The 25198-nt window shown below is 43.2% G+C and overlaps 1 protein-coding gene and 1 long non-coding RNA gene across 5 annotated transcripts in view; one reads left to right on the top strand and one right to left on the bottom strand.

The window, feature by feature from the left end:
- The window catches only part of LOC141086113 (uncharacterized), a 28155-nt gene extending 7747 nt beyond the window's left edge, over window positions 1–20408 (bottom strand). Inside the window, exon 1 of the long non-coding RNA XR_012231511.1 lies at window positions 20022–20408. This is a non-coding gene — a long non-coding RNA (uncharacterized lncRNA). The remainder of the gene's footprint in view (window positions 1–20021) is intronic.
- TBCK (TBC1 domain containing kinase) overlaps window positions 1–25198 on the top strand; it is a 536201-nt gene that overhangs the window by 82931 nt on the left and 428072 nt on the right. For 3 of the 4 annotated variants that reach the window (XM_073571832.1, XM_073571833.1, XM_073571834.1), the window contains exon 4: window positions 23130–23174. The exons of the other annotated variant lie outside the window; for it this stretch is intronic. In XM_073571832.1, the coding sequence (XP_073427933.1) occupies window positions 23130–23174 (45 nt within the window). The remainder of the gene's footprint in view (window positions 1–23129; window positions 23175–25198) is intronic. 4 annotated transcript variants of the gene reach the window in all.

Below are 25198 nucleotides of genomic sequence, written 5' to 3'. Positions count from 1 at the left end.
CGTTAATAACAGAAGAATTTTTTGTGGCTTCTGGATCAGGCCTCTACAGCTTAATTTCAACCTAACCAAATGACAAAGTGTGATACGACGGGTTGCCCAGCTTTTTGCAACTGAAAAATTCTAATTTTTTTTAATGTGCTTTAGGTCTACAGACAGGTTCATATCACCTACTGTGTCCCCCCATTTCCTTGTAGATTGTAAGCTTGCGAGCAGGGACCTCACTCCTAATGTCACTGTTTGAATTGTCTTAACTTGTATTGAATTTATTGTCTGTACATGTCCCCGCTTAATTGTAAAGTGCTGCGGAATATGTTGGCGCTATATAAATAAAAATTATTATTATTATTATTATTATTATTATTATTATTATTATTATCACCGCCACAAAATGACAATGTGGGATACACCAGGCTGTTTCACATTTAGCAACAGGAAAAATTATAACTTTTTTTAATGTGCCTTAGGTCTGCAGACAGTTTTATATCACCACAGCACTAAATGACAAGGTGGGATACAGCAGGGTGTTTCACATTTAGCTAGTGAAAAAATATTAGAGTGCTATACTCGTTCATTGAGCACAATAGAGGCAGTGCTCAACACGTGCCCTGTTGGCTTTCTTTGTGGACCTCAGGAATGTCCAAAAAAGAAAAATTATTCTGGAAGGTAAAGTTAACAGCCAGACTGGACAGTAGCTAGCTATACTATCTGACTGATATACAACCACCTAACTAACTAGCTAAAGTCTTGCTGTCAACAGTGGCAGTGTCAGGAGCAGCCTCTCTGCACTGTTACAGTGTCAAAATTGCGCTAATACAAGATGCCCGCTATTTATATGGAGAGGGACATGTGATTTCAGCAGCCAATGACACAAGCCGTTGTATCAGGAAATTTTGGATGTTTCGTGCGCCCTGATTGACTAGCCGCTGTGTGGACACATAGAGTTAGGAGAAAAAAAATGACCGTTTACAAGAACGCCGCTCCTCTGCGCTCTGCCAACACCCCTCCCCTTATCAAGCACGTGCCAAATGCTCATGATACACTATTATTGTTGCTAAAGTGCTGAAAATATTTTTGTGGCAGCGCAAAAATTTTCCTGCACTTTTTACCGAATGGTACCGATTTTATAAAATTTTGCTTGTGTTCTCATCATGAATCTGGATGTGCCATATTTGTGCCGAATTTGTTTGGCGATCGTTTTCCGAACATATTCACTCATCGCTAGTTACAAGTCCATCTCCAAAGATCTTGATGTTCCTTTATCCATGGTGCACAACAAAATCAAGAAGTTTACAACCCATGGCACTGTAGCTAATCTCCCTGGGCATGGACGTCAGAGAAAAATTGATGAAAGGTTGCAACTCAGGATAGCCTGGATGGTGGACAAGCGGCCCCAATCAAGTTCTTGAGAAACGCAAGCTGTCCCGCAGGCGAAATTAAATGCTATAGCAGGAGACCCATGAGGACCCCACTGGTGACACAGACCTAAAAAAACTAGCCTGCAGTTTGCCAAAATGTACTTGAGTAAGGCTGGTTTCACATTAGCGCTTTTTAAGTGCACGCACGGCCGGGGGTAGCTCCGCCCCCGAGCCGGCTCTCTGCCCGGCGTGCCCGCCCCTTGCTTGTAGCGCCGCCTCCTAGCGCACAGCGGCGCCTGCGATCGGCGCACCCTATCTTTAGCATAGGGTGCGCAGGCCGTGCGCTAGTTGCGCTTTGACCTGCGCTGCGCACTTTTGACGGTGCGCCGTGCGCGCCAAAATCCGAAAAGTTTGATTTTGGCGCGCACGGCGCACCGTCAAAAGTGCGCAGCGCAGGTCAAAGCGCAACTAGCGCACGATCTGCGCACACTATGCTAAAGATAGGGTGCGCCGATCGCAGGCGCCGCTGTGCGCTAGGAGGCGGCGCTACAAGCAAGGGGCGGGCACGCCGGGCAGAGAGCCGGCTCGGGGGCGGAGCTACCCCCGGCCGTGCGTGCGCGCGCTTAAAAAGCGCTAATGTGAAACCAGCCTAAGCCAAAAGCCTTCTGTGAAAGCGTTTTGTAGACAGATGAGACAAAGATAGAGCTTTTTGATAATGCACATCATTCTACTGTTTCTCGAAAGCGGAATGAGGCCTACAAAAAAAAACATAGTGCCTACAGTCATATGGTGAAGGTTCAATTATATTTTGGAGTTGGTTTGCTGCCTCTGGCTCTGAATGCCGTGACCATGCAAGGCATCATGAATTTTGATGATTACCAAAGGATTTTGGGTCACAATGTAGTGCCCAGTTTCAAAAAGTTGGGTTTGCGCCCAGGGTCTTCCAAGCAGGAAAATGAATCCAAAACATACTTCAAGAAGCACCCAGAAACGGATGGAAAGGAAGTGCTGGAGACTTTTGTTAAGTAGTCAGTTATGAGTCCTGATCTAAATCCTGTGGAGAGATCTTAAAATTGATGTTGGGAGAAGGCACCCTTCAAATTTTGAGATATCTGGAGCAGTTTGCAAAAGAAGAGTGGTCCAAAATTCCAGCTGACAGGTGTAAGAAGCTTGCTGATGGTTATAGGAAGCGATTGATTGCAGTCATTTATTCCAAAGGGTATGCGACCAAATTTCACATTTCAGTTGAGAGTGCCAACAATTTTGTCTAGCCCATTTTTGAGGTTTTGTGTGAAATACTGTCCAATTTGTCTTTTTTTCTTTTGTTTTTTTGTGTTGTTCCAATACACACAAAGGAAATAAACGTGTATAACAAAACGTGTAATTGAAATAATTTTCTGGGAGAAATACTTAATTTTCTGGAACAACTTCAAGGGTGCCAACACTTTTGGCCATGACCGTATATCCTAAAATTACATTTTCACATGTTGCATTTTAGGTATTTCTATAAACTAAAAAAAAAATGCAGACCTGGAGGTTGCACAAGTGAGGAACACCAATAAGCTACATCAATAAAGTGCTGTTTCCAAATTGGAGAAAAGATGAATCACAAAGTATTAGAAAGTTTTATAACTTTTAATTATACAGTTACTGGTCTTTGTTTATATAAAACAGGAAACTTTTCCTTTCAAATACAATAATAGAATTGACGGTAGGAATAACTATGTTTTATGGAACAGTCTTAGCCATGCCAAGAGCACATATCTGTGAGAACAATATTTTTCTCAGCACGATGGGGTCTTCTGAATGGAAACTAATTCTTTCTGGTTTAATGTTTGCTGATGTAAGTCCAAAGAGTCTACTAGTTGGTGTGTCCACTTCAAAGAAAATGTTTGGTATTCCTGGCACCCAAAAAAAATGCAATCTGATAGAAGACAGACACCTGGCATGAAGAAGGTATTAGAAAAAGGCCTGGCTTGACTGTTGACATGTAGCAATTCTGATTATTTTTTCCATCAAACTAGTAATGGAAGTTTGTAGTTGGCACTGAGGTTTGCCCATGCCCATGTGACCTCCGGCAACACTAATATATACAGAGCCTTGATCTGAATATATCTTACATATATCCTGCGTGGGCTTCTGGCTAACGTTCCCGTTATCATTAGGCTGTCTGATTTTCCAGCATCATTTTATTTAAGAGCCAGTGACTCACATGATATTTTATTAGGTATGAGACAAATTTTCCCACCCAGAAATTCTGTAAAAGTGCATTTCTAGCTGTTTATTATGTGTTGTGGTCTGGTGCTCCCTTGAGGATCACATTGAGCAGATGATCTGTGTTGTCCACATTGTGTTTTCATTCTTCCTGATAAACCACATAAAGTTTTCTTCACTACTATATACTGAATTCTTTATTAAACCTCCTGGAAGCTTGGGATAATCAAGAAATGGCCTCCAGGACAATTGGAGCAGTCGTCAGTGGAATGTATATGTGTTTTACCTTTATGATTCCAGTGGAAAGCAGGTGTCATCTATTAAATCCCGATGTACTGGAACAACCACAGCAAGCCGATTGCTTTTTAAACTGAACCTAGAGGAAAATAAATCCTTACTGGATCAGATGAAATATCCGCTCCCTGTGGCACAGAAATCTGGTATCAAGGATCTTTACATCTATGATTTTTTAAATAATTTGTGACTTATCAATTGTCTTTAAAAAATCACTTGGTGCATAGAGTGTAAATGTCAGCTGCAGTGTTGGCATCTTGTAGGGTTCTACAAATGGACTGGTGTGCCACTAGGCATCTACAAGCTAAGATGTTGGAGCTTGCCATTCAGAACTGTCAGTTTTGCTTTAGCAGCTGGTTACAGATAGACGCGGTCAGCATTCCCGATTGCTAATAGACAAAAACTATTGTGCAGAATACAAGATATTGTGTAATGGCAGTGTACTATGGTTTTATTTGGTCCATCAGAAGAAGTGTTTTAGTTCATATATATAACGGTACATTGTTATTACATATACAAGTCTTTTCATCTGTAAAGTAGTTTTTTGTTGTTTTTTTTCCTTTTTTTAGGGGGGGAGGGGGGGTGAATCAATTTTAATGTATAGTGTATAATAACCAGGGGGCTGCGAAACCAAATTATTATGTTGTTTTTTGAGTAAGAGTCAGAGATTTAACAGCTCTAGCCTCTCCTTTTGACGTGGGCATAACACTATTCAGACAACACAGGGCGAGGGTAAAACAGTGTGGTAGTGCTTTCAGCGATGGTCAATGGAGCAAATCTGTATTTTTCCAACCGGGACCGAGGTACCCTAAGTTGTTTCCTATAGAATCCGTGTCCCTCATGATGGTTCCATGATATATTTCCAGCAGTCCTGTAGGGTCCCCTGGATGTTTGGATGTCTTGGCAGAATCTCTGGCTGTCTCGCTCTGTCTCTGTGTATCTCAGAGGCATATCACCTCTTTTTATGTTTATCCAGTGTCCTTCAGTCCAGCATCATAAATAAGAGGAAGAATGGTGACGACCAAGTCGCCTTGTTTGATTTTGTAATCTTTTTGCATAGATTTTCCTCCTCTGTTTTAAAAATCATCAAACTATTTGTTCTAGAAAATGTATAATTAGCAAATCACTAGTCATCAAGGATAAGAGCACACTGTTATATCACAAATCAGCTTACAAGTCAATATTATAGGCTTAAACAAAACAAAAGTCTGTTTTCTTGACGAGACAGAAATAAATGCTTAATTTCAGAAGCTAATATACAGATAACAGCCTATTCTTCTTGGTTTACTAAAAATAGACATCTGGTTAATTAAGATCCAATGCTGTCTCTCCACACTAACTACTCTTTTCTAAAGTAAAGGGCAGTTCCAGACTGATGATGTGTACAACGTGTTCTTAAAGTGTACCTAATATCTATAAATACCTCATGTTAAGTTGGTTCAATAGAAGCCATGCAAGGTTGAAAGGTTTTGGTTTTACTGCCAGTAAAGGGCAGACTTACCGGTATCACAAAAAAATGTGATAAATAATGCTATTAGGAGCGTACAAATATCTCAATTGAAGAGATTGTGTCGCTGAAAAGCAGCCAAACACAATTTGCTTAGTCAAAGATTGATTACCCTTAGTAGAAATTTAGGTATTAGATGTTGCATTGCTAAGCTGGTACATTATTATCTGAGATGCAGGCCAGCATCAGTGCCAGTCACTACTTACAGTCAAGTGCTGTTGTGTTTTTCCATCTTACCATGTAGATTCTCCCCTGATGAGACATTGGAGGAGATGAGTCCACTTCTAACTTTGATGCCTCTATTTATTCAGTAAATTCTCACCATGATTAAGGACAACCCTAATGCTATATTTTTAATGTACCTGGAACCTTTAAGCTGTACTAATAAATTGGTAAAGTTTTATATCTACGGTAAATGGATTATTTACATCTCAAGCTCAACCGGGGCTTTTTTTTTTCGTGCTGAGGATCTTTACAACCAATCTGTGAGAGCTGATGAGAATTGTATTTTGTGCTCATCAATAAATTCTCTGCCTCTTCTTGTAGCCGAGACCTGTAATATGGGGGGAAGAAACATTAACAGTGAGCACAACGGCTGCACTGCCGTGTATGTGAGGGATTGCGGTGACATCTTTTATTTGAATAGAGTACTATTTATACACACAAATCCCTATATGCCTGTAAATTGTAGGTTAAAAATTTCAAAAGTAAAAAGTTAAAGATTTGTTTGAAAGTTACCAAAAAGCTACCCAAAAACAATAGAACAAACTTTGCAATACACTTTTTTTTTTTTTTAAATAAGCGTCACAGCCCATTAAAAACCATAGAAATAGTTGGTACCCTCATAATCCTAGCTTCTCTTACCTCTATAAATGAGATGATAGATACTACTGATAATAATCTATGTAGAGGGAAGGAGGAGGAAGAGGTAGAGCTCCTCCACCATCCCGTCTACATAGGATCTGATCAGTAATAACTTACATTACTGGGATAGGAGATGACAATCTGAAAGAAAGTTTCTTATGTTCACGTGTACGATTTATGAAATAATAGTTAAAATGACGGTTACTCATTAAATCAAGGCAATTAACCAGACAAATTTTTGGTATGTTTCAATTCCGTATATATTTATTTCCACAAAGCGGAATGCAGTTTCCGTTGGAGAAAAGGGTGCTGCAATTTCTAGTAGTATACATGCGCTAAAGTATATAGCCTAAGAATATGCAGTATTTGTGTGAAGATAATAGTTCCAACAACCCACACAGGATTTCTGGAGCTGCCATGAAAACGCCTAGCTTTGGTGCTATCGCACTATTAAGCATGGTGGTAAAAGCTGAATATTTCATGGATATATTGTGAGTAAATCTGGCAGCTTTTTTCCTATGTAAACAGCACTGTAATAACAATGTTGCTCTTGAAATAATCTTAAATGCTGATAATAGGTAATTCTATGCCCTTGATGTGTTCCTTTCTATGTCTGCACCATTTTCAAAATGTATTTTTCCAGATCTAGTTTCAGTGTTGTCCTTCTTGATCTATTTTATTCAGCGCTATCCTGTTCCTTTTTGCAAAAATTAAGTATCTATCCCTGGTGTTCATACCATGATGTATGAAGACCACCCATTAGAAATGGCCTGATTTCTCTGCGGCTGGATAAGTCATCTGATTATTGTGGCTTTGTCTGTTTTGCCAAAGCGCAATAGATGTAAAGTGGGAATAGAGTGACGACTAACCAGTGACTTTTCCTTGGGGAGCCATCACGGTACATGAAGTGAGCATCATTTTAAAAAACACCCCAATTCATCATTTTTTTTTAAGTCACTTTTCTTTTTTTTTTTTTAATCTTGTGGTATCGCTTGCGAGTTTTTGCACCAATTTCTTCAATATTGCACACGTGGTTTTTGAGTTTTGTGCAAATTAAAAAATGTTTTTAAATTTTTGTTAGTCTTTTTTGTGAATTTTTTTGCTCAAAAATGTGCATTTTCCGCAGAAAGGGGAGGGGGAGCTGAGTGAATGTTGCAATTGACGTGGAGTACATTATCACCAAATTTTGCGACTAATGAATTAGGCAAAAGTATCTGGAAACCCGAAACTTGTACTAACAATAAAATAGATTTTAAAACAGGCGTAAATGGAAAGATGAATATGGCGCATAACACTAATTTAATTCCGACTAGACTGTTTCTGGCCTCCCTCAATACACTTGCATGCCCATCTGGTAGAAATGTGGCCAGGGTATGTATATCGCGTACTTATACCGGAGAATCCTCACTGCAGATTTATAGCTTAAGACCGGACAACCCATTTAGTCGTTTTTGTAAGATGCCCAGCTAAATATTAGTGACGTAAACACATGACATGTGTAACAACCCTGCCGGCATCACTGCATGGCCTCCCATCCCCCACCTGCCTTACACACCAATTTACCCACTACTCCAGGCCATGCTGTGGGTTCTGTCTTCTGCTGGCTCCATGCTGTGTGCTTCTTGTTTCCTGCCTGCTCTCTGCATGCTTCCTGGCTGTGTGCATAGAGGGGCGGCACCGGCACTCTCTGGTTCTTATGGAATCAGTGTGCACCCGGCCAATCACCAAGAGGCCTCTAGTATTTAGGGCAGCTCCACCCGGTGGAAGCTGCTTGTGCAATGTCTTAACTCAGTTAGTGTCTTGCTGCTGTTTCGCTGTTTCGTTAGTGTCCTGTGTTTCGCCTTCTCTGAAGGCTTGTTTCCTAGTCCTGTATCTGTTCCTGTCTTGCCGCCCTCCAGGAGGCAGAATATCCTGGTCTCTGTGTCCTTGTTCCTAGCCTTGCCTCGTACCTGTCCTGTCCACCCTCCAGGAGGCAGTATATCCTGGTCCCTGTGTCTTTTTTCCCAGTACCTTGTCTCGCACCTTTACCTCGTCTGAACTCTGTCCTACCTCTGTCTGTCAGTCTCCTTGTCTGTGGCTCCTTTCCCTGCTGTGTCTATCCTTGTGTCCTCTCCATCTGCCTGTGCTCCGCACTCTTACGGCTCCGCTCTCTTGCTCTGCATATGCTCTGCACTCTTGCGGCTCTGCTTGCTCCGTACTCTTGTGGCTCTGTTTGTACTCCACACTCTTGCGGCTCTGCTTGCTCCGTACTCTTGCGGCTCTGCCTGTGCTCCGTACTCTTGTGGCTCTGCAGGTGCTCCACACTGCTGTGGTTCTGCTTTGTTCTGCTTCTGCTGCTGCAGAACCTCTTACTGCTAACTGTCTGTCAGTCTCCTTGTCTGTGGCTCCTTTCCCTGCTGTGTCTATCCTTGTGTCCTCTCCATCTGCCTGTGCTCCGCACTCTTGCGGCTCTGCTTGCTCCGTACTCTTACGGCTCTGTAATCTTGCGGCTCTGCCTGCTCCGTACTCTTGCGGCTCTGCATATGCTCTGCACTCTTGCGGCTCTGCCTGTTCCGTATTCTTGTGGCTCTGCTTGTACTCTAAACTCTTGCGGCTCTGCTTGCTCTGTACTCTTGCGGCTCTGCCTGTGCTCCGTACTCTTGCGGCTCTGCAGGTGCTACGCACTCCTGCGGTTCTGCTGCAGAACCTCTTCTTGCTAACTGCAGCTCCTCTCTGCAGCCTTGCAGTTCTCCTCCAGTGTGAACAGGTCCAAACCTTTTCCTTCATACACCACTCCTTCCTGCCCATGTCCCTGTGTCTCAGCCGTGCCCCCCTGCCAGTGTCTCAGTTGTGCCTACCTGCCAATGTCTCGGCCATGTCCGCCTGCCTGTGTCTCAGCTGTTCTCATCTGCCAGTCGTGTCTGCCGCCCGCACCTGTCCTAGTGTTCCGTCTCCCCGAGTGGGATCAGCAGCCACAGCCAGACACCACCCCTGGGGTGGCACCTGGCAGCTACCTGCAGCACAAGCCTGACCTCATCATCAGAGACTCCAGTGAAGACCATGGTAGCTGTCCTAGTCACGCCCCTTCCAGGGTAGTCTTGTTTGTGGCACAGTGGGGCCACAACCCCTGGCTCACGCCCACTAGTCAAGGCGTGGGCGTGACAATATGTTTCTGTGTTTCACAAATGCGTTCCACCCTGGGGTACATTTCTACATTTGTACAATTGAAATAGGTAAAAATTGCCAGTGTCTAGGTATTGCTGTTACACACTTATGTGTCTGCATGGAGTGTATGTTTTTTTTACTCCCTCACTGAGAGTTCACCTGCACCTAGTGTGTCTGGTTAGGGTGACAAGAAGTCACTTCTAGCCCACAGAGAAGTCAGCCTTTAGGTCCGGCAACATAAAACAATAATGTCCATAAACAGGGCTTTGCTCCCTCAGACCCTGTTCACACACAGGCCAGGGCAATGTCCGTTAAAATTTCAGTTACATAGGACAGTACAGTCACTTACTGACCGAGGTCAGTGCCACTCACGGTTGTCCAACCGTCCACTCTGGAGGTATCTCACATACCTCGTTCCTCTGATTCAGGAAAGCCAGCACTGCTTCCCCAGGCTGTGCAATATCCAGCAAGCAGGGTTGGCCTGGAGCCACACACACAGGAGACCTTCTACCTCCCAGGTTACAGACAACTCGGTAGTGTCCCACCTGGACACATGGAAGTCTGTGCACAATCCAGACTCCCAACAACACTCTCATGTGCTAAACACACCTTCATTATGTAGGCTGTAACCCCACCTCCATGTGAGCAAAGCTCCCAACCGTCCCGGATTTGGCGGGACAGTCCCGTTTTTAATTGCATGTCCCGCTGTCCCGGGCGAGAGCTTATTTAGCCCGCATTTCACTGAGCCGCATGCCCCCATGCACCGACCCCATCCATCATCGCCCTCCCAGACAGACCCACCGGTCACCACAGCCCCACAGTGATGAATCCCAGCAATGACATCGCCGATCGCTGGGCCTCTGGGGCCCCTGATCATGTGACCCCTGATTCCTCCCCTCCTGTGACCTCATCACAGGTCCTGTGTGCACAGCCCTCAGTTTCTGCAGGACTCTGCTGTGCTGGTTGTCATGGTCCTGGATGAGGGGAAATTTATGTGTGGGGTCAGGAGGGGTTTTCACTGTGGATGTAGCAGAGCTGCGCGTGTACAAAGTGGACGGAGCAGAGCCGAGCGTATACGAGGTGTATGGAGCAGAGCTGAGCGTATACGAGGTGTACGGAGCAGAGCCATGTGTGTACGAGGTGTACAGAGGAGTGCCACACGTAAACGAGGTGTACGGAGCAGAGCCACGCGTGTGCAAGGTGTATGGCGAGGAGTCGCGCGAGTACGAGGTATACGGAGCAGAGCCACGTGTGTACGAGGTGAGCGGAGCCGAGCCGCGTGTGTATGGAGCGGAGCCATGTTTGTACGAGGTGTACGGAGCAGAGCCGCACGTGTACGAGGTTTGCGGAGCGGAGTGTGTGCGAGGTGTACGCAGCGGAACCGTGTGTTTACGAGGCATACAAAGCGGAACCGTGTGTGTATGAGGTGTCCCGGATCCAGTACCAATTAGTGTGATCAGCAGTGCTAAATGGGTGTGTTTGGGGCATGGACATGGGTGTGACTAGTTGTGAATGGGTGTGGTTGGGGCGTGGCCTAAAATTTGCCGCTGCGCGCGCCGCAGCCTTTCTCCCTCTTTCACTTCTTCAGAAGTTGGGAGGTATGCAGGTGAGGTATGGATCACATGGCTGGTCACCTGGTCATGACCTCACGCAGCAGGTCCTAAAAATACCTGCAGGTCCTGAAGGAAAACGGGGGTACAGCCAGCACCCTCACCCAAAGGTGAGGTCATATGGGTAGCCTGACCCTCCCATCTCTCATAGCTACCCGCAACCCGGACCCAGGTGCCCTAACTGTTATATTAGTGCTCACGTGCACTAATAATAAAACACTCCGGGTTGCATCTCAGGGAGCATCCATCCCTGTGACATATATCGGCCATTCACAACCCTGCCAGTCACTGTTCCTGCATCACCACAGAGGGAACCCCTGTATGCATGACCTGGGGAGCCCACATTGCGCCCCCTAGCTGTCACAGGGGTCACTGCATTACACTAGCTGTACCACCATGCAGAGCTCAGTAGTTGCCCTTGTTATACACAAGATGGTTCTGCTATCCTCTATCTGTAACAGCCCCACCTAGACTTGGAATTATCATTCTTTCAGGGCCACATCAGTCTCTCGTGTTGGCTCCACTAAGTCTTGGACTTATTCTTGCAACACGTTTTCCATTTCTTCTTCTGTATTTACTGTATAAGTTGTTCTGTGATCTTTTTTTGTGTGACCTTGATGCTTACCTTGTTCAGATAATGGGGTCACTTGTGGGTGGTTCTGCTGATTTGGCAAGTCAGGGGCTCCATCAGAGTTTCATCACTGATTTTTTACATATGAGAACAAAAAAATAAATGATAAAATCTTCTCTTCTTTGCAGTGTTAATCACGGACAGCCTACGGATTGCACATGTATGGTATCTGTGTGCTGTCCATGACTTTCTTAGACCCATAGACTTGTATGGGTAATTTTGATCCATGACTGTAATCCAAGACAGACATGTCTCCATTATATTTCTTGTGGACACAGTCCACAGAAAACGTGAGCATGTAAGTAAAACCATTGACTTTATTGCGTACAGATAGAACATGTATGTAATATATGGACATCTGAATGAGGCCTTAGTGATAGCGAGGCACGTCTGTGATGACACAGTCAAGATAAAATATAACTTGCTGTCTTCTTTATTGGGTGTAAAATTATTATTGCGGCCATACAGTAATCCAGCATAAAGCTTCCTAATAAGCTTCCCCGTCCTCCCATCACAAGCGTCCAATTACCAAGGTGTGATCCAGCAGTATAAAAGTAAATCCACATTGTCATAATTAGAACCAAATGCAGAAATTGTTTTTGAAAAGAATAGTGCAGTGTATATAATCAGCCCGAAAGAGAGGAAGGAAGGACCGCGCGGAATCAGCTGGAATAAAGAAGATGAAGAGCATGTAGTGTGACTGCAAAACATACTCCTCTAAGATGGAGAAACACCTGGAGAGCCCTGAAGGATAGAGGTCAGAAGAAGCCCGGAGATAAATATATGTCCATTGGACATCAGACTGGAGCAATATGGCACCACAGATAATGGTACCCATTGCATAATTTTCATCTCTTTTCATGAAGAAATAATTTCTGTATAGATATTATTCACCTCCTGCCTGCTTTCTTCCTCTCTGTTTTTAGCACACTGTGTTGCCTCCTCCAAACGTCCTAGTGATTGCTGTACAGGAACAACCAGTACTGGTGATATCAATGGTCCGTGTCAGTGTGCCATCCGTCTGTACGTATGTGACATCCGCATGTGACTTGTACCGGCACCTGGGAAAAGCCGTACAGTTCGCGCTGTTCCCAGATGCTGTCTGCTGAAGGCAGCTCTCATCATTGTCACCTGGTCTCCCTGAGAAGAGTGACCAGGTGACAATGATGGTAGTTGTATTCAGCACCCGCTGTGTCCCTCCTGTGTATAATTAAGAGTTAAATAAAAAAAATGGCATATGCTCTCGCATAATTTTCTTAACTAGCAGAGGGAAAGCTCACGGCTTCAGGCTGATGTTAAAGGGGAAAATATTCCAAAAGGCTCCCAGGCTATTAACCCCTTAACCCCCAGAGCTTTTTTCGATTTTGCATTTTCGTTTTTTGCTCCCCTTCTTGCCAGAGCCATAACGTTTTTTTTATTTTTCCGTCAATATGGCCATGTGAGGGCTTGTTTTTTGCGGGACGAGTTGTACTTTTGAACAACACCATTGGTTTTACCATATCATGTACTAGAAAATGGGAAAAAAAGTTCCCAAGTGCGGTGAAAAAGCAAAAAAAAAGTGCAATCGCACACTTGGTTTTTGGTTTGGCTTTTTTTTACTAGGTTCATTAAATGCTAAAACTGACCTGCCATTATGATTCTCCTGGTCTTTACAAGGTCATATACACCAAACATGTCAAGGTTCTTTCATATCTAAGTGGTGAAAAAAAATTCCAAACTTTGTTAAAAAAAAAAAACGCGCCATTTTCCAATACCCGTAGTGTCTCCATTTTTCGTGATCTGGGGTTGGGTTAGAGCTTATTTTTTGTGTGCCGAGCTGACGTTATTAATGATACCATTTTGGTACAGATACGATCTTTTGATCGCCTGTTGTTGCATTTTAATGCAATGTCGCGGCAACCAAAAAACATAATTCTGGCGTTTTTACTTTTTTTCTCGCTATCTAGCAATCAAGTTAATCCTTTTTTTTATTGATAGATCTGGCAATTCTGAACGCGGCGATACCAAATATGTGTATGTTTGATTTTTTTTTTTTATTTTATTTTGAATGAGGCGAAAGGGAGGTTATTTGAACTTTTATATTTTTTAATTTTTTTTTATATTTTTAGAAACATTTTTTTTCTTTTAGTTTTGTCATGCTTTAGTAGTCTCCATGGGAGACTTGAAGCTGTCACAACCTGATCGGCTCTGCTACATAGAGGTGATGATCAGATTGCCTCTGCATAGCTGAATTACTCATTATGGACGCAGACCACCGGGTGGCGCTCGCAGCAAGCCGGCACTGACAACCATAGAGGTCTCCCGGAGACCTCTGGCTGTCATGCCAAAGAACCGATGACGCACGATCACGTGACGGGGTTCACCAGTGGGTGCATGTCTGGCACGATTGCTGAAAGCACTTGTTAAATGCTGCTGTCAGAGTTTGTCAGCGGCATTTAACGGGTTAATAGCCGCGAGTGGATCGCAATTCTACCTGCAGCTATTCCGGGCACATGTCAGCTGTTCAAAACAGCTGATATGTGCCGGGAAAGATGTGGGCTCACCGCCAGAGCCCACATCAATGGGAAGGGAGTCTGACATTGGTGTAAATGTACACTCAATGTCGGAAAGGGGTTAATAACAGCTCACAGCTGTTTGCTTAGCCTTTACTGGTGAATTTACAGGGACCCCCAGGGAAAAAACATTGGATCCTCCTATTTCTGGGGTGGCTGAGGGCTTATGTTGGTAGCCTGGCAGGGGGTGAAATATCTCTGGCCCCTTCCTAGGCTATTAATATCAACCCACAGCTGTCTATTTAGCCTTTGCTGGTTTGAATTTATAGGAGGACTCTATGCATTGGCTTCAGCGTTATTCTGCGCAGGCGCTGGAGTAGGTGCTTTCCCCACTTTCTTCCTATTTGCATAGTTAGGAACCAAAAGGTTTCTGATGCCCCCCACCCCTAAAGCTGCATTTACAATATTTGATACACAGTAAAAGTAATGAGAACAAACATAAGTAGATGTCACCCAGTTTCAAGGCAGAGTTAAGACTATAAGAAGAATTACAAAAATATAGGAAGAAATCTCACAAGAAGGAAACTTCAGGATTTAAGTTTTCAAATATTGTATGTCAATGGATCATTTTGAACATTTGGGTCTTTTTTTTTAGATAAACTGTTATGCTGTCTGCTACATAAGTGATTTTGAGGGTATAAATTAGTAGATTTATTACTGATAGGTGATATAGCAAGAAACAGATCAAAAGAGGTTTCAAAAAAGCACAAAATGTTGCAAGGAATGAATTGCTTTACAGTAGTGGAAAGAAGAATAAGAAGCACAGGGAACATCAAATTAGATTTATTACTGGGTATAATAAACAATGGTCTGAGCTGACCCATATTATACGTAAACATTGGGGAGTTTTGCTATCTTATCCTGTGTTAAAAAAGTTGTTGCCAAAGCACCCTTCTATGGTACCTAGAAGATCAAAAGATCTCAAGGACTTTCTAGTGCAGTGGTCCCCAACCTTTTTTGCACCAGGGACCGGCTTCAAGCAAGACCATTCTTCCATGGCCCAGCAGGGCGGGGATGGAGGTGTGGCAGGGGTGGGGCTTTGGTCATAAGGGGGCGGGGCTATGGACGCGGTTGTAGTTTGGCAGTGCATACTTATCATTAAATTATAACATTTATAATGTGACTCAACTCACCATAGGTTTTAAATGAGTGCTCCATCACCCCATCCTTGCCTGCTCCATCACCCCATCATTGCCTTCACCCCATCATTGCCTTCTCCATCACCCCATCACTGCTGTCTCTCCATCACTCCCATCATTGCCTTCTCCCCATCACTCCTATGATCCCTTCAATGCCTTCTCTCCATCACCCCATCACTGCCTTCTCTCCATCACCCCCATCATGGCCTTATCCCACTACCCCCTCATGGCCTTCTCCCATCACCCCAGGCATTATGGCTTTCTCTCCCCATCACGGTCTTCTCCTCATGTCCCCATCTCCTCCAGGGCCAGGCTAACCTACACATACACAGACAAACACACATACATACACACACAGACATACATACACACATACATACACACGCACAGATATATATATATATATATATATATATATATATATATATATATATATATATATATATATATATATATATATATACACACACACACACACACACACACACACACACCACCTCTCACCTGTCCGCAGCATCGCCCGCGCTTCCTCGCTCTGACACAGCAGCGGCGCGCTCCTCTCTGTGTCAGTCAGAGACAGGAAGCGCGGGCGGCGGGCAGGAAGCTGGATGGGTCCTTGCAGCTCCGCTCCTGCTATTTCCTCTTGCAGGCAGCGGAGCTGCTTGCATCGCTCCCTGACCGCCGCTACACGAGGGCAATGTAGGAAGTGCTGCGCGCCGCCCCTGGCTCCCCTTGTGTCCGCGGACCGGCAAGGGCACTGCAGCGGCCCGGTGCTGGGCCGCGGACCGGCGGTTGGGGACTCCTGTTCTAGTGCATAGTCATTATTCTGGTGCTTCGGGTGGTTCCTCTGGTTCTGAGTTAAAAGGTTTTTTTCCTTGCAATTCTTGTAAGGCGTGTGGTAACCATGTAAGGAGTAGGACCTTTGAAAATCAAGACGGATCCAGGGAACTTGACATTCGCAAGATGTTGACATGCACCACTAAGGGGGTAATCTACCATGCTCGTTGCCCTTGTGGGAAAATATACATAGGATTAACCACACGGGAATTAAAACTCAGAACCAGGGAACTTGTAAGAGATATCGAGAAGGTGGCGACTATTGATGACTTGGAAGGGTTAAAAACTCTCCCTAGACACTTTAAACGATATCACAAGTGTGACCCTTCAGGTCTTAAGATCAAAGCTATTGACCAAGTATGTTTAGATAGCAGGGGAGGGAATCTCGGCAAGATCCTTGCACAAAAAGAGAGCCGATGGATCTATTTACTGGGTACCATGACTCCGCAGGGTTTGAATGAAACTATGGGCTTCAGTGCGTTTTTATAGATGAATTAGTCCAATTTTCGAATCATCCATTTTTATGGATCCTGTTTTTAGTTGTGTGTTTTGTTTGTTAATAATTTTATTAAAAAAAATGTCATTATATTCAGCCTAGAGAATAACATCAGCATGCTGCAGTCTTCTGGCAAATTATTCTATGGAAGATATGTCCATCATCATTGAATTTTCTGGAGTTCGACAAGACTTCTCAATTTTGACTCATTTGCATAATAGTTGAATAACTGCTTGGTCTTTGAATTAATATAATCGGGCGCTGGAATAGTATATTTGGTGTTTTTAGGCACTTTTGGTATCAATTTTTTGTATATGTAATTCTTGTTATAGCATGTCACATTGATTAATATTAATGCAATTTTGTGCATAATTTGGTATTTTAGGTGTTATAAATTCACGTTAAATATGACATATTGTAATTAAAAACATATGATACATTATGGCTATACATATCTTAATGGTATTATGTATATTTATATGATATTGCTAAATTTTTATATTGCATGGAGATGTATGTATATTATTTGTAGTCACATTATCCCTTTAGCTTACAGTATATGTGATTTTATCATTCACTGGCCACTCTATGGAGCCTTTTTTTCTCATTGCAGCGATTTTAGCGCTGGGCTGTAGCACATGCGTGGGTCATGACAATCTGGTGACTTTCTGCCCCTCTCTCCATGGTAACGTACAGTGTTTACACCGACGTTCCCAGCGCGGTGAGCAGGAAGTCTCTTGTATGGAGGAAGTCAGGGGGTCGGCACATGCGCAATGTGAAGCCTGTGACCCTGACATTGTGATCAGCTGTAGGGAGGCGTATTTAAAGCCGGGCATTGCAGAGAACACACATGCCCCTCATGGAGGAAGCCTATTTGGCGAAACGGCGCAGTCAGGGGTGGCTGTGGGCGCTTATCTAAGAGGCAGTGCACATGTAAGTGAAGGACCTTTTTTTTTTTTTTTTTTATAATGTGGTGGCTAGCAAGTGTATTGCAGTAATGGAAATTCCCCTCACCTTCCTGGACTTGCATTATGTGCTTCTTTTGTATCGCAGCAATGAAATACACATGATCTGAAACATTGATTTTGGTACTAGAGCTTGTAGTGCTGTGGATACAATTAACTCTCATTATGTGGAGATTGGACCAGTTGAAAAAAATGTTTCAGATCTAGTGTGGATTCACAGAAATAATCCCTTGATAATATGCATCTGATATTTTGTGGGGCTAATTTAATAGCTGTGAAGTTTTTTGTTCAATTTTTCCAATCTCATTGAGAAATTATTGGTATTAGTCCGGTATACAATTCTGTCCTCAGTGTTTCTTTATATGTACCCATGGCGCTAATTTATGTGCACTTACCTTGTTGAATCTGAATTTTGTGAAAATTGTTATGTAATAAACATTGTTGTAATTTTATTCTATGCCTCTCTTTCTGCCATTTATTGGTGGTGGATATGGGATTTTCATAATCATTATTGAGGTGGTGAAAAAAATATTCAGGACAAGTAAAAGTAATGAGATCAAACATAAGTAGATGTCACCCAGTTTCAAGGCAGAATTAAAAGTATAAGAAGAATTACAAAACTATAGGAAGAAATCTCACAAGAAGGAAACTTCAGGATTTAAGTTTTCAGATATTGTATGTCAATGGATCATTTTGAACATTTGGGTCTTTTTTTTTAGGTAAACTGTTATGCTGTCTGCTACATAAGTGATTTTGAGGGTAGAAATTAGAAGATGTATTATTTTATGTACTAGAGATGATTACTTTTGTAAGAGAATTGAGCTTGATTTGTTTCACAAATTCAAAATACCTGAGGGATAGCTTGAGATATAGCTTGTCACAGAAATGGTGCCAGAAGGAGTTGAGATAATAAAATCCCTTACAGCAAACTGTCTGTAGACCTTTTGTAGATCCTTTCTTCTATTTTGTGATGGGGTTTTCCAATCACAAACATGTATGATTGAAATAGACTGCAATCAGGTGAAAAAGGGTAACTTGTCTACCATGTTCAGCGGAAATCCATTAAAATGAATGGATTCTTCTCTGCTTTTATACTCCCCAAATAGATCATAAAAACAGATATGTCAACGAAGCCTTAGCCCTTTCCCTGCATCCTCCATATGTGCACGTGTATAGAACAGGCTCACATGTATGGCATACACAGTCTTAAAGAGAATCTGTCAGTAGGATCAACATTCCTAAGCCACACTGGTAACGCCCCCTTCCATTTAAAGGAAGATTCTCAGGGAGATCTGTGTCCAGCCCATAGATCTTAACAGCTCATTTACATGTACGAAAACATGGATTTCTCTGGAATAAGGCTGGAGTCACACATTGCGACTTACCAGCGATCCCGACCACGATAACAACGTGTCAGGATCGCTGGTGAATCGCTATGTGATCGCTGGTGAGCTGTCAAACAGACAGCTTCACCAGCGATTAGCACAGCGACGCCGCGCGCGCGGCATCGCTGTGTTCGTTAGCGCTGATGCCATGGATCCATGTAAAAAATAGAATTAAAATAAAAAATATTGTTATTCTCACCTTCCGACGTCCCGTGCAGCATTCCCGCCTCTCTCCACGCTCCGGTCCCAGTGATCCTTTGCGAGAATTACCGCAATGACGTCCGTTCTCGCGGGATCGCGAAGTCTCGCGGTCACTCTTGCAAAGGCTTACTGGGACCGGAGCGTGGAGAGAGGCGGGAATGCTGCGCGGGACGTCGGAAGGTGAGAATAATAATATTTTTTATTTTTTTTTATTATTTTGCACCTGATCGCTGGTCTCCCGCCTGTCACACGCAGCGATGTGTGCTGGCCAGCGGGAGATCAGTGACGAAAGAAATGTCCAGAGGTTTCTTGCAGCAATACCGGCAGGGGGGCCGGTCGCTGATCGCTGTCACACACAGCGATCTCGCTGGTGAGATCGCTGTTGTGTCACAAAACTTGTGACTCAGCAGCGAGATCGCTACGTGTGACTGGGCCTTAAGACATTGAATCGCAGATATCAAGATATAATTTTATTCAGCTTCTTATGATCTGCTTGCCACATAGATGGCTTAGGAGGGTTGATCCTACTGACAGATTCCTTTTAAGAAAAACTAAGTACTAATGTTTTGAATTATATGCACAGCATAATATAAGAAAAAATTTGATGCTTAGACGTTGTTAAATGCAAACCCCAAAACATGACAAATTATACAATATTAGCAGTAACTTGTCCAAAACACAGAAGTGGAGAATTAAGTACACCCTGTTATAGATTGTGTTACAGATAAAGTAGATAAATCCAATATCACTGGACACCTGGCATCTCCTGTGTGTAGATATATTACCGTAATTAGCAAGTAGCTGATAGTTTCTAGAAAAACTTTTACCGTATACTCCCTTGTCAGCAAAGAGGTGCGACATCTAGGTGAAGATTGCCCCCAAGGTAGATGGTTCTTCTGTAGCCCATACACATGGCATCACATGGCAATGGAAATGCAATATTTTCATGCCACATTGATGGGAAAGCTGGGTGGTGTGTATCCTGGTGTGTCCCTGAGGGTAGGTGTCTGACTGGCCTTTCAATACGGCGAGCAGTGGCAGCAAGAAGTGTGGTGTGGGTGTGTGAGCTGGCTGTGGGGCGTGCTTGGCTCATTGTTAGCCTGTTACGATAGTTGAGTGTGCAACAATTGGTCATGTTTGTCCCAGACACATCCCATAAATCAATAGCTTGCAGAACATGTTTAGCATCAGTAACTTGGAGTAATCATTTTATGTATGACTCTATCATTCTCTCACCTTGTTCTGGAGGAATGTTGTCCCTCTCTTTTTGTTTACAACTTAAGTTCATTGAGGTTTGTGGGCATTCCTTCATGTCCAGCTCTCGTAAGGTCCCAGCTCTCGTCTTTGCCCCTTCACAACATCTTGATTTTTTTTTTTTTTCTTCAGCCGCTCTGATGTACGGTACTGCTACGTTTACTGCTGTGCTTGAGATTGTTGCCCAGTTGCTTGAGCTAGCCTAGGCCAAGCCTTAGCTTTTGAATTGATGGCCTCCCAGCATCTGTGCTAGTCTGAACATCTAATGTTGTGGCTTTGCCTTGGCCTTGGCAGGGATCCCCTGCAGAAATCTGTTTAGCTGTTTTTCAAAGTGAGGAATTCCTATAATTGTATTGTAAAAATGTCATTATGAAATATCTGGGAAAATTGAAGTTCAGATGAAAGTATTGTAGTATGTGGATCTATAACCCAAGAAGGGCCTAGAATCTAATTCTCAGGGCAGTTGTGGTGTCCTAAAACATGTTTTTGTCCAATTACAGTAAATATTGTGGTTCACAATGAGAAGAATGGTGAGCAAATCCCAAGATTTTCCTCTTTCAATATATTGTCCTATACAGAAATAGTTATTCAAATGTGGTCAATTCATAGAGCCGAGAACAGTCGTATATCTCTGCCATAAGGCTGATTACATTCTGCCTATAGTAAGCAAAATGCATAGAAATTCCTCTAGCTCTGATGGGATTATGGGGACATAATAATCCCATTTTGGTTTGAACATTTCCATTAACATTGCTGAGAATAGCCTGTTACAGAATTTGGGCTATTATTATACAATCCTCCACAATAAAAGAGAAAATGTTTTGACATGTTTAACATATTAGTATGTGCTTTTCTATTACTGGCTCTCAAAATGAAATAAATGTTAATCTCAGCAAATATGGAGCACATGTGTTTAGAATCGACTGTATAGATTATCCAGAATTCATTAGTGATAGATCGCTCTTGGAGGCCACCTGTGAAAAATATAGTCCAGGAAATGAGACAGACTTGTGAATGGCTCCCTACCAGCATTACCTGGATATTTTACAGTTTATTTAGAGCTTTCATGTAACGGTTTTTGTTGGGGGGCTTGGTGGTCCGTAGGCCACCATCAGACATTGGAATAGGAAATTTGTCTGGTTATTGAAGCATGAAGGCTGGAATAATAATATCAATATATACATTACAATGTAATATTACATTAAGTGAATCCAGAATTTATTAAAGTGAACCTGTCATCAGGTTTGACCTATATAAGATACGGTCACCACCTTTCAGACCTGATATACAACATTCTATAATGCTATATATCAGCCACCAACCCAACCTGCAAGACAAGAAAAAAAACTTTTATTATATTAACCTGTTGGGAAGTCCGGTCCGATGGGTGTCACTGTTCGTGGTCCGGCGACTGCCTTCTTCTTGCGATTTTGTCCTCCTTATTGCTTCATGTGGATGATGCATCCCTAAGTCATCCACACAGTCTCACCGGAATTGCGCTCCTGTGCAGGCATACTTCTCTGCCCTAACTAGGGCAGAGTAAAGTATTGCAGTTCGCAAGCGTTGGAGCTCGTTGACCTTTCCCGGCCTGCAGACAGCAGTACTTATTCTGGCCTAGTCAGAGTAGAGAAGTACGCACATGCAGGAGCCGAATGCCGAGGACCCTGTGAGCATGACGTAAGAAGAAGGGAGGCACCAGACCAAGACCAGCGACACCCCTCGGACCAGTCCGCCTCGCAGGTGAGTATACTAAAAGGGCTCTTTCTTGTCTTACAGGTCAGGTTCGGGGCAGATATACAGCATTAGAGAATACTGTATATCAGGCCTGAAATACGTTGGCCATATCCCCGTGTTTGTGTAGGTTTCCTGTGGGTTCTCCAGTGTCCACTCACATTCCAAAGACATACTGATAGGGAATTTAGATTGCGAGCCCCATCGGGAACAGTTCCGATAATGTATGTAAAGCGCTATGGAATGAATGACTCTATATAAATGAGTAAAATAATTAAAATAAATATCTCATATCGGTCAAACCTGGTGACAGGCTCGCTTTAAGTTTTGGACAACTCTGAAGGGCATTTTATGGTGCATACAATATATTGATTATGTATTCTATATTTTCGTTATGTTGCATGTGCCACTTTTTCACATTGACAGATAATAAAATAAGAATATTCTGGTCTATTTTAGAATCTGCTCTAATGGTTCTGTGAGATAATGATTTATTCTCTTCTTATGAATAGAACCTGATTAAATACTTTAAATATTTTTTAGTATCTGGTGTAAAAGGATGTACTTAGGGGCTGGTGCATGTATAGGCGCACATGGTCAGGAATCGGCCACTGCAAGTAGATGGAGCAGCACGGCAAACAAGGACTTCTGGCTGGTGGCCACCGTCACTGTGCGCCTCTCTCTCCAGCAGCATTTAGAGAACAAATGAAGCGAAGGTGTGTATGCTCCATTCACATTCAGACAGTTTTAAAAACTTTGCACAAACCCTTCAACTATTTGTCAGAGCTTGTATATTGGGCCACTACTTCTCCATTAGGACCTGGCCTGGTCATGGTCCAGTATCCAGGAGCTTCTGCTGTGCAGAGATACTAGAAGAGTGATGTCTGGCCAGTTTAGGTCTTGAGGTCTACTGGGGTTTTTTTTTACCTTTTTTTTTTTTTTTTTTACAGTACTGAAAATTTTACGCTGGGACTCTTACTAAAGAAAAAATTCAAGTAGGTGTTTGATTTTTACTTCTGATAGAAGTGCTTCTCACAAAATTAGAATATCATCAAAAAGTTAATTTATTTCAGTTCTTCAATGCAAAAAGTGAAACTCATATAGAGTCATTACAAACAGAGTGATCTATTTCAAGTGTTTATTTCCGTTAATGTTGATGATTATGGCTTACAGCCAATGAAAACCCAAAAGCCATTATCTCAGTAAATTAGAATAATTAACAAAGACCACCTGCAAAGGCTTCCTAAGCATTTAAAAAGGTCACTGTTTCAGTAGGCTCCACTACCATGGGGAAGACTGCTGACTTGACAGATGTCCAGAAGGCAGTCATTGACACACTGCACAAGGAGGGTAAGCCACAAAAGGTCATTGCTAAAGAAGCTGGCTGTTCACAGAGTGCTGTATCCAAGCACATTAATGGAAAGTTGAGTGGAAGGAAAAACTGTGGTAGAAAAAGGTGCACAGGCAACTGGGATAACTGCAGCCTTGAAAGGATTGTTAAGAAAAGGACATTCAAAAATTTGGGGGAGATTCACAAGGAGTGGACTGGTGCTGGAATCATTGCTTCAAGAGCCACCACACACAGACATATCCAGGATATGGGCTACAAGTGTCACATTCTTTGTGTCAAGCCACTCATGACCAATAGACAACGCCAGAAGCATCTTACCTGGGCCAAGGAGAAAAAGATCTGGATTGTTGCTCAGTGGTCCAAGGTGTTTTCAGATTAAAGTAAATTTTGCATTTCGTTTGGAAATCAAGGTCCCAGAGTCTGGAGGAAGCGTGGATAGACAGACAATCCAAGCTGCTTGAGGTCTAGTGTGAAGTATCCACAATCAGTGATGGCTTGTGGAGCCATGTCATCTGCTGGTGGAGGTCTACTATACTTTATCAAGACCAAAGTCAGTGCAGCTGTCTACCAGGAAATTTTAGAGGACTTCATGCTTCCCTCTGCCGACAAGCCTTTTGGAGATGGAAATGTAATTTTCCAGCAGGACTTGACACCTGTCCACATTGCCAAAAGTACCAATACCTGGTATAGAAGCAACAGTATCACTGTGCTTGATTGACCAGCAAACTTGCCTGATCTACACCCATAGAAAATTTATGGGGTATTGTCAAGAGGAAGATGAGAGACACCAGACCCAACAATGCTGATGAGCTGAAGGCTGCTATCAAAGCAACCTGAACTCCCATAACACCTCAGCAGTGTCACAGGCTGATCGCCTCCCTGCTATGCCGCATTGATGCAGTAACAGTAATTGTCTGAGGTTTATATGGGAGAACTTTGCACAGTGTTTCCGCTTCTGTCAGTGAATAAAAAGGCAGAATATGTATTGTGTTTATAGTTCATTGCACGTGCGGACATAACATTGGTGCATCCTGTGCAGCTGCACAAGGGCCCAAAGCAGGTGTTAGGCTAGTTTCACATTAGCGTTTTTTTGCGCAGCGCATCGTGCGCATAAAAAACGCAAAGAAAAACGCAAAACAAATGTGCGTTTTTTTTTCTTCATGCGCACGCTGATGCGTCAAAATAACGCAGTGTTACTTGCGTTTTACATGCGTTTTTGCATGCGGTTGCGTTTTTTATGCGCATGCGTTTTTAGGTGTGACATTTCACAATAGCAAAATCTTTGACCACCAATGGGTCACCAGTGGGCGTGTTTCATTGGAATGTTTTATAGACCCTGTACTGCTGAATTCATCAGATTTTGCTGCTGTTTCCGGTGTCAAGATGGACTTGCGTCTGGATAATTTCCGCTTCAAGCTGGATCTTGACATTGCGCTGTCTCAGGCGTATGTCTTTTGTTGCCAGCAAGAAAGGGAGAGGGAGAGACAGCAGAGACGGCAGCGGCGTAGGTTTTGGAGGCATCCAATCATCGAACTCCGGCCAAGCCGTGGAGCATATCACACGCTGTACAGCGAGCTACAGGAAAACCCGGAGAAATTTGCTGACTATACACGGATGTCCCAGGAAAGCTTCCTTGACTTGCTGGGTATGGTTGAAGGAAACATCCGG

Source organism: Dendrobates tinctorius, unplaced genomic scaffold (genome assembly GCF_039654945.1).
Source record: "Dendrobates tinctorius isolate UK_male_01 unplaced genomic scaffold, ASM3965494v1 ptg000030l, whole genome shotgun sequence".
NCBI lineage: Eukaryota > Metazoa > Chordata > Amphibia > Anura > Dendrobatidae > Dendrobates > Dendrobates tinctorius.
The sequence above is the reverse complement of the archived record's forward strand: the minus strand, read 5'-3'. Positions and strand labels throughout refer to the sequence as shown.